Source organism: Aulonocara stuartgranti, assembly GCF_965226115.1.
Source record: "Aulonocara stuartgranti genome assembly, chromosome: 11".
NCBI classification, from domain to species: domain Eukaryota; kingdom Metazoa; phylum Chordata; class Actinopteri; order Cichliformes; family Cichlidae; genus Aulonocara; species Aulonocara stuartgranti.
In genome coordinates, this window is record NC_138947.1 from 5,455,554 (window position 1) to 5,473,548 (window position 17,995).

A 17,995-nucleotide genomic window follows, 5' to 3' on the forward strand; every position below is an offset into this window, starting at 1 on the left:
CAGTTGTTTTGTATCACTAATTGCCCAGTGCGATTACAGCATACAGTATTATTGTCACTGCTACATTTCTGTGATGCTACCAGAAATTATTTCCACTGCTAATTAATTACCATTGAGCTCAAAGGTCCTATTAATAAACGGTTAAGGAATGTGTATTTATGAAGACGATTTGTGAGACTGGTAAACTTATGATACGTACGATGGTCTTTACTTTCTACACGGTGCATTTCAAGGTCCTGCACCCATCCGTCGGTAAACTGTACCTGGGCTTGTTGCAGTGACCGGAAGTTACTAAACTTCATGAGTGTATGCACTCACTCCAAGAAGCGTATAATTATAAATATGCATATAAATATGCTACGATGAGATAGCTGACTTCATCTAACTAGCAAATGTTTTCCAGGCTACGTTGGTGATGCAGTTTTTTTTTTTTAAATGATATTTTAAAAAAAATATCATTTATTTATGTATGATATTTTTGTCATGCGATTTTAAAGCCGGTCCTACAACCGCATCCAAGAATAACATGCAGCTTATCTCAGAACTGTCGGTGAAAATTATTCTTGGAGCTAGGTTTAATTGAGCTGCATTTTAAAGAGGTGCAATTTCACAATTTGTGTATATTTTCTAAGTTCACTATTTTGTCATGTGTTGAGAAAAACACAGATTTAAAATTACATGGTCTAATATTTACATTTAGCATATAACTGCAACATGCTTTTTTTCGTTTTTTTTTTAAAGACTCGAAAGGACTTGAAATTCAAAATTTCAGACTTGTGACTTTACTTGGACTTTTACACCAGTGACTTGAGACTCGACTCTGACTTGCCTGACATTACTTGAGACTTGACTTGAGACTTGAAGATAAAGACTTGAGACTTACTTGAGACTTGCAAAACAATGACTTGGTCCCACCTCTGACAAGCACTTGGCGACAGTGGGAAGGAAAAACTCCCTTTTAACAGGAAGAAACCTCCAGTAGAACCAGGCTCACGGAGGGGCGGCCATCTCATCATCCCCAATGGGTCGTGACAAATGGCTGCCCCTTTTCTTCCTGTTAAAAGGGAGTTTTTCCTTCCCACTGTCGCCAAGTGCTCGGATATAGGGGGTAGCTGGAATTTTCTCTGTATTACTGTGGGGTGTTTACCTTACAGATAAAAAGTCTTGAGGTAATGGGTATTCTGGGCCAAGCTAACCGCGCTAACATGTTGACGCTGTGCAGCCTCATGCACGGAGCGAGCCGCGGTAACTCGCTAACTGAGATTTGCCGCGTTAATGCAGTTATGGCGTTAATGTCATTTTAACGAGGTTAACGCTGACAGCACTAGTTTTGGAACTATATTAATAAAACTGAATTATTATTGTTAGTAGAAGTAGTAAAGACATCTAAAGGCATTTAAAGGCACTTTTTGGGTGTCAGCTTGTTGTTATTTGAAAACACGAGTGAGGGGTTTGACTATAAAATCAAGGGCATTTGATATTCAGTCACCTAAAAGAATATACTGATTCTTACATCATAGACCCTCTTCATAACTGCTGGGGTCACTGCCTGCTGGAAATGAGGAACAATACGGGTCCATCCATGGCTAGTCTATAACTTAACATTGCAGTGCTTTCAGCTAAATACTGACATCAGGGTCCAAACCATTTAATTTAATTTGTGTAAGATTCACAATTTCCCTTTAGCATGCTAACATATAGGCAAGTATTCATTTTTCTGGACTTTCACTTATTGTGTAGGATTCCGTTTCCAAATCTGGGATTCAGATATTTTGGAAATATAAACTCTCTCAGCTTCTTCACCTGACATCCATCTGGTTCACATCAGTAATAATCACACTTCACTTCACCTGTTTGTTGTTGTTTTAGCAACTTTGTCACAAGATTTCGTCACTTTTTCATACACCTTTGGCAGATCACGTCTTTTCAAACAAGGCCTAGCAACAGCTTTAAAGCTGCACATCATCATGCTCTACGGGCACAGTAACGATGCGCTCTCGCTCTCTCCCCGTCTGATGTGCTCATGGGGTGGAGCGAGTGACAGAGAGCAGCGGTGCACAGAGGGAGACATAAAAAATAGAGACCTCCTGCTGCTCTCAGAGAGCTCACTTTACATGTAAATGTAAAACGTCTTTAGCGTGTGTGTATGGTGATTTTAGAGAATCAGACATGAGTACTTGTCCCGCTGTCGAATATCTGTAAATTTTACAGGAACTGATGCAATTATTCTGAGATATTTCTCACTCTGGTGCAATATGAACAGTAACAGGATCACCAAGGTCACTGGACAAATTCCCTGGGTTTTTTTGTGCAAAAATTCATGCCAATAAATTAAATAAACTTTTTATCTGGTCCACAGCATTGGATTGGTTTCCAGCCTTAATTCCACACATATTGTATGGCTAATAATCTAAAGAGCTCTGAGAGTAAAGAATTAAGGTCTTCCATAATTTCCTAAGCCTGAGGTGTAAAAAGGTAAAAGGTAATGCAACAACCACCAGCAAAAGGTCACCATAAAAGGCAACAAGGAAAGTAAACTTTGACCCCAGCTACTGAGCACCATACTCCTTTCATGATACTTTAACACAGTGACAGAAAAGGTCAGGTACAGGAGGCTGTAAAAGCACAAATGGGATACATGTTTCATACATGTCAGAGAACTTCTGTGTGCCTGACTTAGTGACTGAGTAAATCCAGGTGACGGTGTCATCTACTTTGCATCAAGTCTCTCTCCGGAGCCACTCTGAAAGGTCATCGGGTCACATTATATTGAATACTGAAAAACCTGCAAGTCAGAAATGACGAACTTTGCCGGGCCTAGTCGTCTATTTTCCTTTCAGGAGTATCTGCTGAAATCATCACAACTAAAGTAAACAAGCAAAAGCCAAACAAATAGAACAGTAAAGATCACTGGAACAAGAAGCCTGGTTATGTGTCAGGACAGTGGCCTCCAAACAATCTCTCTGGTACTGATCTGTTTACATAGTGCGGAAAGTGCTGGAGCTGAATGAAGACCTCTCTGTGAGCTTCTCGTGCAGGCAATGGCACCAAGTATGCGAGAGCTAAATGTAAGATTTATGAGTTGTTGAGGTTGCAAAATGTTTGTTTATGAAATGTAACCGCAAATTTGTACTTGATGCCACACAGAAAACTGCAAAGAGAGCTTACTGTCTCCCTCTGCAAAATGTGAAACCAATGAAATCAATCAAATAAAATATGAAATAAGATGCAATCGTTGCTTAAATGAAGTCTCAGCAAAGATCTGATAATAGGCTTCATTTACAGTGTTTCTGTGCAATTTTGCTTTAATTAGACCAATACTACTTTCTTTATTTGTACCCAACTATTGGTGCGCTGGATTTTTGATTTTGCGATATTAAAATGGAAACGTTTAGCTTTCTCAGCTTGTCCACCTGACATCGCTCTCGCTCTCAGCAGTGACCGTCACGCTTCAGTTCACTTGATTGTTGTTAATTTAGTATCCCTATCACTAGATTTAGCCGCTGTTCATCCTTTGCCACTTCTTGCTCTCTCAGTGTTGCTTCAACATCTGGCGCCGGGGGAGTGGCAGCCTGTTACAGCAGCTCCTGCTTATTACTGAGATTTTTTTTATTCCTATGCTTTATTATTTATTTATTCTGGTCTATGGGACAAATAACGGCTATCTTATCTTATGCATGAGAGATCATTTTACATGTGAATGCAGCTGAAATCACAGTACAGCCATTGGACTTGGATTTTTTTCCAGAAAAACTGAATCCAAGAACTACGCTCTTTTCTAATTTGTATTTTAAATTAACTGTATGTAAATGGATAAGTATCACTTACTGTAGAGTGATAATCTCATAGAGATTTGGCACTTGACCCTGCTTCCTCGAGCTCAACAAAGTGTTCATTGTTTTTGCCCAATGCTTTACTGTTTGGATTCACTGGGTCTCATCAAATCATTTCCAGCCACAACAGACAGTTCTGTTCACCACAGAAGGCCATGATAAACACACTCGATGCTGCCCAGTGCCAAAATCCAAGCAGACAAAGTCAGCAATTTGTACGGGAACATAACAATTAAAAAACCCAAAGATTTCGCTGAAGAGTAGGCAGTGCCCAAAGCTGAGCTAAAAGAAAAATATTAGCACAGCTGTCATTTTTTCCCCACATCATGAGAGCAATCCAATGCTAATGATGCTCTGTGTCTGCAGGACATGCAAACACATCAGCATAATGCAACTTGATAACATTTTAATGTCAGCTGAAGGCATGCTTTAGGGCTTATTTTATTAAAACATAATTCCAATGAATCAAATTAGGCACAATCGAGCTGATACGCATTCAACCTCGGGCTTTTGAAGAAGCTTTTTTGCCCGCTTGGCCCACAAGCGTAAGGATGTAGAGCTGAGATGAGATCTGACTTCTGGAAACAAGATCGGAATAGATTCAAGTTTTCACCCACCGGCCTTTGCTTATCCATTCCTTTTGAGACCGTGTTGCTGCACACACAGTATGAGATGTTAAGAGCAGCTCATTGAACGAGATGTGTGTGTTTGTGTGGTTACTGTATCGTACTGTGCTTCAGACTCTGACTGTCCTCTGCATTGCCCTTCCTGAAGGATTTGCGTATCTGGGGCTCAAGCTTTTTTTACTCCTGCGGCACTATGTCGAGAGAGGGAGAGAGTAAAAATGATGTCTGGAGGACGCCGACTGGCATTAATAATGAATCATCTCGTGCTCGCTCTCCTCCACCTTCTGCCTCCTCTTACTGTCCTGAACCTGGCAGTTCCTCCGATAAGATCTGCCCAGAGAGACCAAGAGCCAGCGCTGCCAGAGAGTCTCAAAATAACAAGCTTGCTCTCGCGCGGCCATCTAGTTCTCTCAGCAAATATAAATCCAATTATTAGATAAATCTGAATTCCCCTAAAAACTCATTCATATGCTGATGACGTTCCAGATGTGATTAACACTTTTGTGTTTTTGCGGAGTTTCCTGATTGTATTCTGCGACCCTTAACATGCTGTGAGATCAGCAATACCCTTCAAGCACGCAGCATAAACTCATTTCACCCCCATTAAAATGAACAAAGTGAGTACAAAGGGTAGATTTAGAACATTCTTACTTTTTGAAAGCTACACATTCACCCATTTTCCAATTAACCTTTACAGGATAAACTCTCTACTCTTGAAATTTCATAAATCTCAGCGGCGTGTGGCATAAATCTGGCTTCCAGCTACATAACACATGCTACCTCTAGTCCCTTCAGATTAGCATACTGTAGTTGTCATGAGTTTAGCCCACTGATAAACACAGCTGTCTATGAATTGGCTCCAACAATCACTTCCCATGCACTCTGTAATCTGAGGTTAACCAAAAAGATGTTTATGTGAGGCTAAACGCCGACCACAGTGGCAAACACACCGGCTAGATATCTTCTGGGCCTCTGACTCAACAGCGCTAATAGCTTGTATGATTGCAGCCCACACTCAGCACCTATTACCCCACTCAGAGTTCATTTACTGATTGTGATGTATGAGAGATTAGCATTTGTTTCTGCTCTGTTTATTTTTATTCCTACACTACTGGAATCTTGTTTCGAAGAGGTCAGCATAAGTCACTTGATATTAATCACCTCAATGGAAAACAAGCTCCAGTTAAAACTGCAGCAATGCAGAGCGAGAGTACAAACAGCATTATTAATCTTTTAAGAGATACCATCCATTTTCTCCATACAGTGCACTCAGGATTGCGTTCATAAATGCTAAACCGATGCACACCCAGTATGCAGTGACCTTTACCCTTTCATTTGTTTTACACTGAGCAGTGGCGATGAGGTGCCTCTTAGTATTCCACCTGATGAGAATGAAAAGAAAACAAGCGTGACCTTCTGACGAAACCTCTGAGTTCTTCTTGGCGTTTTCACTTTCACTTCTTATGATTTTGGGTTAAACGGGCCCAAACTTGAAACCCACTCATCCAGCCCGACCAGCACTACCTTTATTTTTTCTTCGCTATCCAGCAGTTTCACACCTGACCGACATCGACTGTGGATCTCAAAGAGCTCAAGCTGTCTCTACACCTGACAGCTTATTCATTTATAAGCTTCCAGCTCTCCTTTCCTCCCTCCCTCCCTCCTCCTCCTCCTCTGTGTATGGCATAACAAGAGAAAATCCTTCTGATGCTTACAAGCCACGGTCTGTAACTTCAGATCGCTTTAATCCCTTGAATAGAGAAAAGTATTTCATTTAACAAATCGCCCCCTTAGAACTCCGGATCCCTGTGTAATTATTCCTCCGATGTGACTGTAAGCCAGCCGTGAGAAGAGCACTTGACTTGAAGTCGCTCGCGCATTAAGTCTTCTAAAGCCTCCTTCAGTCTTCTCCATAAAAACTAATGGAAGGGGCCTTTCGTCAATTTCTTTAACTAACCTACACTGAATATCAAGTTGCGCCCAAGCCAGGAGACTCCAGTCTTATTTAGATTCCTCCAGAGTGTCAGCTGGTTAAACATCCACAATGAAATCCAAAGCTTGGATTCTCAGCCACCCAGGATTGAGTCCAATAAACTCATACATGAGCTTTAGGAAGGCGTTTACCTGATGAGCAGGTTCATTCAACATTTTTAGGAGCTCTCCGTGAGCAACTTCACGCTTCCAGCGAGCAGCTCCCCTAGCCGCCTTTTTTTAGTTTCCAGAACAAGTAACAGGCAGGTTGTAACATATTTACATTTTGGAGAGGAGAAAATGTGCACTTTCACTCTGCATTTGACTGTGATAAAGCAGCGAAAACACACACGCAGACAAAAAGAGGTCTCTTAGGTTTGTAACTTCACGCTCTTTTCCTGCAAAGGAAACCTGTGCTTTTACTCCCATGCTTTTAAAGGAAGGACTTTGCACTGATTCTCACACACGATGAGGAGGTGCTCTGTGTAAACACTCCACAACCACACATAAATATAGACACTCACCAAAGAACATGCTGCTCTCCATAGCTCCTCAGGCTCGGGGGTTTGCTGTATTTCCTCTCTGGTGCCCTGCCAGTGTGTGTGTGTCCATGGACAGCAGCCTGGGCATGTCTCATACACTCCTCAGGGGTGTGTGTGTGTCCGCATGTGTGTTCAATCCAACAGCAGCGTCAGTGGCCAGTCTGCATGCTGCACTCTGCACGCCGCTGCTGTCTGTGGACCTCCGTATCTGCCTCTCTCTCCCTCTCTCCTCGTACTGGTCCTCCCTTGCCTCTTTCGTCCCCTCCCCTCCTCTTTAGCGCTTCCCTTCCCTCCTCCTCCTCCTCTTATCTTCCTCCTCCTTCTCCTCTCTGGCCCCTCCACGAGCTAAATCCCTGCTCTTCTTTCTTTTCTCTCTCCGAGGTGTGTATCTGCATTTTCCAGCAACAGCTTCTTCTCCACAAATGCCTCTTTCGCTCTCTGTAGTTGTCTCATCTTTGTTTTATGTGTCAACCAAGCCTCTCCCTCTCCTGCGCTTTCTCACTTCTGGTTTCCCCCGCTGTCACTGCTTTATTTGATCGTATTCTCCTTTCCATGCTTCCATCTCCAGCTCGCTCCATTTACTTTTACTTTACTCTGACTTTTCCCATCTTTCTCTTTTGTCTTTCTCTTCATATCTCTCTCAGTGTTTCCACCTCTTTTAATGTCTTTGCCCCTTGTTTTTTGTTTTCTTTCCCTTTCTTGTTGCTTTTCTTCACATTTTGTCTTTTATCAACATCTTTTTCTTACACCGCACATTTGCATGCATACGAAAAACTTGGGAGAAATCAGGTTATGAAGGAGATTTAGCAACACGGAAGCAGACAAAAATGTCAGGCATCAAACTTCTCGATAAGCATTTCATGGAAGCGTTTCAGGCACTCAAGCATTAAGAACAAACTTTGCGATATGAACTAAATTGTGGCAGTCAAATTTCATTAGACCAACAGTATTTTTTTGTCATGTAAACAACAGTAAAATGCATGGGAAATATTTCAGTCAAGGCAGAATTAAAGCTCTGCAGAACATTTTAGTATCGTTTAGCTCATGTTTTGGCTTTTTTCCCATCTTTTTCTTATTATCTTTGGTTTCTTTGCCCTGCTGGTGAACAAATTAACTCCACAGCAGAGCAAGACGAGCCAAGTGCAAACTCTTTTCTGTATTTTGAAAGATACCAACATATACATGAATACAAATTGTGTAAAAACAACCACAAAACATTCAGTATATAAACCATTTTAAGATACCAATATCACAGCCAGTGGGATTTTCCATAGTGTCCTGGACGGAGCGCCCACTTACATTTTTTTTCTAGAATAAAGATAAAGTAATTTTATAATTCTTGATGTGTAAGTACAATCATGTAAGTTAAAAAAACACTTTCTCTAAATGAGAGTGCAGGTGTGCATGAAACGTCATACACACTGCACCTGCTGCACGATGGCATGTGCATGGACTCACACCAGTCACTACAACAATGTCAATACTTTATATAGAGCGATGCAAGAAGTAGTTACTTGTGCATTATGATATCGAACATAACATGAAGACATATAAAGCTTATGTTCAACAGACAACTGAAAAAAATACTAATTAATATCCAAGTTTTAGGACTCATTTCTGCAACTCTATAAAGATGTGGTAGTTTCCTACTTTGTTTTTTAATCTATTAATCATGAAACCATGGTGACCTATTGAAGTGCTGATTTGATTTTAACACTATTTCATTGTTTTTGGAGTCATAAGTCATTACATTTAATGGGAAGATGGAGTGCTAAGTTATCAGATAACATTAATAGCCTTCATTAGCAAGCTGCATCCATAAACTGTGTGGGTGCATGCCACAAAGACAGACATCTGCTAATTAGTAATAAGCAACATGCAAATGAAATGCTTTTATGTGACTCACCAAGACTGATGCACAGCCATCTTGGGCAAGCTGTTAAGAGCACAGCAGGACATAATATTAATTATTAAAATTGCTTCAAAAGGCACCAACACACACAACAAACAAAAAAAACTCCTGGATCGAGAGTCCAGTTCGCAGATCCAGGTTAGCTGTGCTTAACCCCGGAGAACCAATGGGGTCAGAGCCGACCCCATTGGTTTTCTAGGGAAACCATGGGGTCAAATTTGACCCCATGGGTTCTCCAGGGTTAAGTTTAGCAGGCAGCTAACTGCTACAGCCAGTATTAGGGTTAGCTTCCACTCAAAGCAGCCAAACACCTAACAATGCAAACTTTAATTCTTTATGCAGTTTAAAGAGGTGAGGTATAAAATAAACATACCCAGAACAGTTCAATAGCAAGATAAAATCTTGCTATTGAAATAAAACAGCTTTTGTACCAGTAACAACATTTTGTTTTTCTGCTGTAAAGTCGATAATTATAATATTGACATCTATCAAGAAGGATTCATTTTTGGAGCCAAACTCAATGGCAAGAGTTGTTTTAAACTTTATTGCCCAGTCATTGAGGTTGACACATGATCTAAAAGCACACACATATCAGCACTCAAGAGTTAAAATGTACCAGACTTTTTGGAAATTTTGTAAAATAACAACAACAACAAAATTTGCTGGTGGGGGCAATTGTGGCTCAAGAGTTGGGAGTTCGCCTTGTAATCGGAAGGTTGCCGGTTTGAGCCCCGGCTTGGACGGTCTCGGTCGTTGTGTCCTTGGGCAAGACGCTTCACCCGTTGCCTACTGGTGGTGGTCAGAGGGCCCGGTGGCGCCAGTGTCCGGCAGCCTCGCCTCTGTCAGTGCGCCCCAGGGTGGCTGTGGCTACAATGTAGCTTGCCATCACCAGTGTGTGAATGGGTGGATGACAGGTTGTGTAAAGCGCTTTGGGGTCCTTAGGGACTAGAAAAGCACTATACAAATACAGGCCATTTACCATTTTAAATATCCAGAGATTTTTCTCTGGGTTTTAGTTGCCTCATATCTGTCTAATGTTAAATAGGCCATTGTGTGCTAACATGTTTACCATGGCAACTTAATGAGGTGATAACATGTTGATGCTATGTTTACAGCTTGTTTGTTTTGACCCGCGAGTGAAAGAATGAATTAATGCAGGATTACCAGGATAAAAATGTTTGGCTGATGTAAAGCAGCAAAAAACATTATTTATTCTGACTTCCATTAACGTCAGACCTTATCAAATCAAAGACAGTGGGAAGGGATTTCTTTCTCTCACACTGACTGGCTCAGCAGTGCTCATTGCTGCCATGGGTGGCTAATTTATTTTAATCACAAGCTGAGTGCACTGCGCTTTTTTTCACTTCTTGTTTTTTCTCTCCAAGTTCCAAGGAAGATTAGCTACCACCTGGAGAGTTTGTATTTTTGTAACTGTTAGGATTCTCAGCACCTCCCATGTGCTGTGTTTATTTTAAGTTTGAATTTTCATTTAAAAAGGATATGAGGCGTTGCAGTAACGTAGGTAGACAGGCCATTAGTTAAAAACACACATGCATGCAGCAGGTCAGTAATTAGATTTTTTCCATCTCCTTAGATCTATTGTTTTCTTTTTTTGGATGATTTGGACTAATGGTACAGAAAGCTCAAAAGTAGTGCTTTCAGTTTTCAATTTTACAAACAGCTAAGATTCAAAGACTTCACTTTGTATCTATTTCAGCATTATTATTCACATGGAGCATATATGATTTTGAAACATTTTGCCTTGCTTCTAATGATGTCTCCACTCTGAAGTCCCAAAAGTCTGATTTCCTGACTTCCTAGTATTCTGCATATATGTCACACTTAGGTGTTTATGATCGTCAAACAAATATTAGACAAAGATAATCTGAGTAAATATACAATGGAATTTTTAAATGATGATTTCGGTGTTTAAGGGATAAAGGTTATCCAAACATACCTGGTAATCGCCCCTCTTGCTAAATCATGAATTAACTGTTATTTACCACATTTTTTTGTGATTACTGGCAGACCTGTTGAATCAAGAAATCACTTAACTACAACCAACATCATGCCATGAGCCAAAGAAACACTGGAGAAACAAACATCTATGACATTAACTACAGGGAGTGCAGAATTATTAGGCAAATTAGTATTTTGTCCACATCATCCTCTTCATGCATGTTGTCTTACTCCAAGCTGTATAGGCTCGAAAGTCTACTACCAATTAAGCATATTAGGTGATGTGCATCTCTGTAATGAGAAGGGGTGTGGTCTAATGACATCAACACCCTATATCAGGTGTGCATAATTATTAGGCAACTTCCTTTCCTTTGGCAAAATGGGTCAAAAGAAGGACTTGACAGGCTCAGAAAAGTCAAAAATAGTGAGATATCTTGCAGGAATGCAAAATTGCAAAGCTTCTGAAGCGTGATCATCGAACAATCAAGCGTTTCATTCAAAATAGTCAACAGGGTCGCAAGAAGCGTGTGGAAAAACCAAGGCGCAAAATAACTGCCCATGAACTGAGAAAAGTCAAGCGTGCAGCTGCCAAGATGCCACTTGCCACCAGTTTGGCCATATTTCAGAGCTGCAACATCACTGGAGTGCCCAAAAGCACAAGGTGTGCAATACTCAGAGACATGGCCAAGGTAAGAAAGGCTGAAAGACGACCACCACTGAACAAGACACACAAGCTGAAACGTCAAGACTGGGCCAAGAAATATCTCAAGACTGGTTTTTCTAAGGTTTTATGGACTGATGAAATGAGAGTGAGTCTTGATGGGCCAGATGGATGGGCCCGTGGCTGGATTGGTAAAGGGCAGAGAGCTCCAGTCCGACTCAGACGCCAGCAAGGTGGAGGTGGAGTACTGGTTTGGGCTGGTATCATCAAAGATGAGCTTGTGGGGCCTTTTCGGGTTGAGGATGGAGTCAAGCTCAACTCCCAGTCCTACTGCCAGTTTCTGGAAGACACCTTCTTCAAGCAGTGGTACAGGAAGAAGTCTGCATCCTTCAAGAAAAACATGATTTTCATGCAGGACAATGCTCCATCACACGCGTCCAAGTACTCCACAGCGTGGCTGGCAAGAAAGGGTATAAAAGAAGAAAAACTAATGACATGGCCACCTTGTTCACCTGATCTGAACCCCATTGAGAGCCTGTGGTCCATCATCAAATGTGAGATTTACAAGGAGGGAAAACAGTACACCTCTCTGAACAGTGTCTGGGAGGCTGTGGTTGCTGCTGCACGCAATGTTGATGGTGAACAGATCAAAACACTGACAGAATCCATGGATGGCAGGCTTTTGAGTGTCCTTGCAAAGAAAGGTGGCTATATTGGTCGCTGATTTGTTTTTGTTTTGTTTTTGAATGTCAGAAATGTATATTTGTGAATGTGGAGATGTTATATTGGTTTCACTGGTAAAAATAAATAATTGAAATGGGTATATATTTGTTTTTTGTTAAGTTGCCTAATAATTATGCACAGTAATAGTCACCTGCACACACAGATATCCCCCTAAAATAGCTAAAACTAAAAACAAACTAAAAACTACTTCCAAAAACATTCATCTTTGATATTAATGAGTTTTTTGGGTTCATTGAGAACATGGTTGTTGTTCAATAATAAAATTATTCCTCAAAAATACAACTTGCCTAATAATTCTCCACTCCCTGTAACATCTAACAGTATTGAAGCTTCCCAGGAGTGACCGACCTACCAAAAGTACCCAAAGAGCACATCAGTGGCTTACCAGGAGGTCACAAAAGAACCTAGAGCAACATTAAAGAACCGCAGACTTCACATGGTTCACGTAAGGTCAGAGTTCATGATTCAACAAAAAGAAAGAGACTGGGCCAAAATTGCATCAAAATGACATCAATGGGAGAGTTTAAGGAGAAAACCACTACTGACCAAAAGCAACCTAAAGGGTCGTCTCACATTTGCCAAAAAAACATGTGGAAAATATCCTGTTGACAAGACAAAAGTTTAACTTTCCAGAAGGTTTGATTCCTGTTATATCTGGCGTAAAAGTAACACAACATTTTGGAACATCATACTACCAGTATAATATGATGGTGTGATGGTCTGGGGCTGTTTTGCTGCCTCATCACTTGAAAGACTTGCCGTGGTCAATGGAACCACAAATTCTGCTGTCTACCAAAACATCTTGAAAGAGAATGTCTGGCCATCCATTTGTGACCTCAAGCTGAAGCACACTTGGGTTCTGCAGCAGGACAATGATCCAAAACACACCAGCAAGTCCACCTTTGAATGACTTAGGAAAAACAAAATGAAGACTTTGGAGTGACCTAGTCAAAGTCCTAACCAGAATCCAATTGAGATGCTGTGGCATGACCTTAAACAGGTGGATCACACTCAAAAACCCTAAATTACAACTATTCTGCCAAGATAATGAGGGCCAGAATTCCTCCACAGTGGTGTTAAAGACGCATTGCCAGTTATCGCAAATGCTTGATTGCAGTCATTGCTGCAATCAAGGGTTACCCAACCAAACGTGGGTTTAGGAGACAATCACTTTTTCAAACAGAGACATGAAGGTTTGGATTTTCCTAATCATTTAGAAACTGCATTTGGTGTTTACTTGTGTTATCTTTGTTTAATATTTAAATTTGTTTGATGATTTGAAACATTTAAGCGTGCCAAACATATGAATCTATCCATCCATTCTGTTCCATGTATTCTTTTCAGGGTTGTGAGGAGGCACTGGAGCCCATCCCAGCTGTCGTAGACCATTCTCATTCTCATTCACAGATATTTAATTTCCAAGTGGGAGAAAGCCAAAGTACCCAGAGAGAACCCACATAAACACTGGGGGAACATGCAAACTCACACAGAAAGACCCTAGCCTGATGGTGGGATTGAACTCAGGACAATGTTGCTGTAAGGCAACAGTGATAACCACTGTGCTGCTCCTCAAACATATAAGAACACAGGAAAGCAGGAAGAGACAAAGACTTTTTCCCACCACTGTATTTCCTGTTATTCAGGTTTCTCTAATCACCTGCTTTAATTGCAGGCTGTTTATTTTTGTTATGTTAAAGAAATCACTGCCGTGAGGCAACAGTATCACAGTTACTTATGTGCATTGAGTAGCCAGACTGATTATTGTTTGTCTTTCTCGCTCTCCTCTTTTTCCTCTTTTGTTTTCTCTCAAATACCTACACACTCATTCCTAGAAAGTCATTCTGTTGCATTTCTCTCACTTCTCTCTTGTTTTCCTTTCACTTAGTCACTCTCTCGATTACTTTTTTCATGATTTGTCTTCTTCTTCTTCTCCCCTTCTCTCTCTCTCTCTGGCTGGTTGTAATCAGACTCAACAGGAGATAATATGAGGCTGCTGCTCTGCTGCTTTCCTCTTTACTCTCCACACACAAAAAAAAAACCCCACACAGGGTCTCTAGAAATGAAACACAGGAACAAAATAATCTATAGATTACTCTACCCACAGTCAAATATAAAAAAAGACTCACTGTGACATATAGAAGGTGCAATCAGAAAGTTCCAGGTCTCCACCTATACAATAGAAAACCTGCCGGATTTAAGTTTGTTCCCTTCAAGGTCGTCTCCTTGTGTATTGTTGGACCACTTCCAGCACTGCTGGTATTTTTAGATCTCTCACCGGACTTTGCATTGCAGCGGTACCTCTGCAGAGCACCTTAGAACTGAAATTCATTTTAGAGAAATGGCTGTAGTTGCAGGGAACCAAAAATCTACAGTTGGTCCTGAGGGGTCCTTCCAAGGCCAGATGAGATATATATATATATAAAAAAAAACACCCAGCATGCTCCTGCGGGCGGTTTATCCTTCAAGCTCGGGTCCTCTACCAGAGGCCTGGGAGCTTGAGGGTCCTGCGCAGTATCTTAGCTGTTCCCAGGACTGCGCTCTTCTGGACAGAGCTCTCCGATGTTGTTCCCGGGATCTGCTGGAGCCACTCGCCTAGCTTGGGAGTCACCGCACCTAGTGCTCCGATTACCACGCGGACCACCGTCACCTTCACCCTCCACATCCTCTCGAGCTCTTCTCTGAGCCCTTGGTATTTCTCCAGCTTCTCGTGTTCCTTCTTTCAGATGTTGCTGTCATTCGGAACCGCTACATCGATCACTACGGCCGTCTTCTTCTGTTTGTCTACCACCACTATGTCCGGTTGGTTAGCCACCACCATTTTGTCCGTCTGTATCTGGAAGTCCCACAGGATCTTAGCTCGGTCATTCTCCACCACCCTTGGGGGCATCTCCCATTTTGACCTCGGGACTTCCAGATTATACTCGGCACAGATGTTCCTGTACACTATGCCGGCCACTTGGTTATGGCGTTCCATGTATGCCTTGCCTGCTAGCATCTTGCACCCTGCTGTTATGTGCTGGATTGTCTCTGGGGCATCTTTACATAGCCTGCACCTGGGGTCTTGCCTGGTGTGATAGACCCCAGCCTCTATGGATCTTGTACTAAGCTGCAGAGCGGAAAACTAAAAGTGGAAAACTAAGGCTCCTTTTGGAGGCAGACCATGACAATATTTCAAGTAAAAGTCCCTTTGAGGTCAGGGGTTGAAATTGGACTTTTTAACCCTATATTTCCACTGTTTTTGAACCCTGTTAACTTATTACATACACAAAGGACTGAAAAAGTGCATTAAAGGCCTGCTGAAAACCACAACCAAATAGTTTTACTGCTACTCCTGCTACTTTGAATATCAGTATCAGTTTCAAACCTCCACCAATTTAAAGTCTGTGATGTAGAACAACAGAAACAAGCATCAATAATTTGACTGTTGTATCTATTTTATGATGATTCAGTTGAGAAAACTTCAAAAATTGCCTTTTGGGTAAGCTTTCAAGAGTCATATCATCATGGTGGTAGGTGGACAGTCAAAACAAGTTATATGAAATGCCTCCCTTTTATCTGCACTTTGATATCAGATTCATCATCTAGTTTTGATTTCTTAAGTGACAAAATAACCATGGTAATGTTGATGTTAATGCTGATAATTTAAATTTTGAGGGGGTTAGTTAAGAACTTTTTCAGATTTGGTTGATTTTATACTTCGGATGATCCACTTGTGAGCATCAGTTGTGTTGATGTAAGGTTTAATAGAAGCTTGTGGTTTAGGTTAAAATGTGCCCATTAAGTATGTAAAGATTATTTATTAAGCGCTTTTCACAGACAGTCACAAAAAGAGTATTAACCCCGAGCACTGAAAGGAATGCTCAATTAATATATCTATATTAACTTAAAGTTAATGAAATCCTGTTTTGACTGAGCCCATAAACTCATACGGAAAGCATTTACTGAGGTCACACATCAAGGGAGCTGAGGGTCATTTTCTCAAAGACTTCTCTACAACTGAAAGTGTTTGTACAACCCGAGGAGTCACCTCTTGGTGCCATTAGAAAGAAAAGAACTTTAAGGTTCTTCTTGGCTCCACTTTTCACACCCAGAGGCTACACCCATCTTTCACATACAGTCTGGCTTAAATGTGCCACAGAGGGGATCCGACCGAGTGTCCATACGACAAGCTGTGAGAAAGCTTGATCTTACGATTGCACAGCACCGACACCAGACACCCTGTGCTTATTTCTGAGATGCCAGCAGCTTAAATAAAACTGGAGTATCTGACCCTGTGGACCTGAGAACAGGCTCTGCTCCGTTTACTACAGCCTAACCTACAAACACTCATATGTATCATTTTTACAGCCTTTTTTCTGCAGTCCAGGTGTGCTACTGTAAGGCACACACATGCATACACACATACACAGGTGTCCAAAAGAACTGTCATCACACACAGACCAAAATATACATAAACAACATGTAGTCAAACTCCGTGTAACATTCAGTTTGGTTGAAGTTCTACTTTAGCAGCAGCATAAAAGGCCCTGTTAGGTGAGGAGAAATCTCTTCTAAACAACAGTAAGTCCTGTCAAACAAAGTGTCTAGCTTTTCAAACTTTGCCTTGCATTTCTGGTGTGGTTCAAACGAAATCATCAGTGCACCCTACAGGCTGAGGGCTGGGGTAAAATTTAACATGTGATTGCTGCTTTCCATGTTTTTTGGTGTTTTCTGTTTTTTTTTTGTTACTGTCATAAAATGTTGTAGATTTGTCTGTTGTAGGCTTTTTGTCAGCAGCCCCTCATAGGGGAAGTGGCAACAGACTGTTACACCAAAAATGAAAAACGGTTCTGAGACATCGGTTCTCAACCCAAGATTCATTTTACACCACAATGTCAACAACTTACTTTACACTGCCTCAGGCAAATTAACCTTCCACTTGTTTGTGTTAGACTACACAGATGAGCCAAGCTCATTTGGAAGCTGGGAAAAGAGAAAAAGGTTGGCGCATCTGACATCTGACTCATGGGTCCTGCTTTTACACCTGATGTCAATGTGTAAAAGAGTTAGGCAGGGCTTTCCAACACTAACAAACACGACTGTTCCCAGGCTGAGGCGAGCTTTGTGAATGAACATTGTTTGCTTTTAATTCGCTTTCTGCTGCTACTTATAGCTTTGCTGCCTGTGTTAGTGGAATAAGGTGGGACTCATCTTCCTTTTTTCTTGCTAGTGTGTAAAAATGTACATGATGCAGTTACACCTTAGTGATATCACAATGGAAGCCAGAGCTTAGTCTCACCTAATTGGAGATGTGATCTGCAAAACAACTTAATTTGCACCTCTGTTATTAGTTTCACAAGTTGCCTTAATTCTGATCTGTGAAGCATGTCAGCATTAAGAAAGAGAACTGCTGATTGCAGTTTGAGCAAACAAAATGACTCATTCATGCATGTCATAGGGCTCTGAGTAATATTTCATCATTCTTCAGATACTGTTAGCTCTTTGAGTGGCCTTTATTGTTGTTGTTGTTATCGCTCTCAAAGATATTTTGTTTTAAACTGCTTTTATTTGTTTTTAAATGTTTGTACCTCTGTACCTCTCTGAGCTTCTTCATCCATACATACCTTCCCGGTCCCTCAGGTTGGCAGACCAGCTCCTCCTGAGTGTGCCCAGGACTAATCGTAAGCTCAGAGGGGATCGGGCGTTTGCTGTGGCAGCACCAAAATTGTGGAATGAGTTGCCTTTACATGCTAGACAGGCACCTTCCT

At 41.3% G+C, this 17,995-nt stretch overlaps 1 protein-coding gene across 1 annotated transcript in view; it reads right to left on the reverse strand.

Annotated features, from left to right (window-relative positions):
• znf385d (zinc finger protein 385D) overlaps positions 1-7,235 on the reverse strand; it is a 101,103-nt gene extending 93,868 nt beyond the window's left edge. The window contains exon 1 of the mRNA XM_082550300.1: positions 6,955-7,235. Coding sequence (XP_082406426.1) covers positions 6,955-6,976 — 22 coding nt within the window. The 5' untranslated portion in view covers positions 6,977-7,235. The remainder of the gene's footprint in view (positions 1-6,954) is intronic.
• Between the last annotated feature and the right edge of the window lie 10,760 nt (positions 7,236-17,995).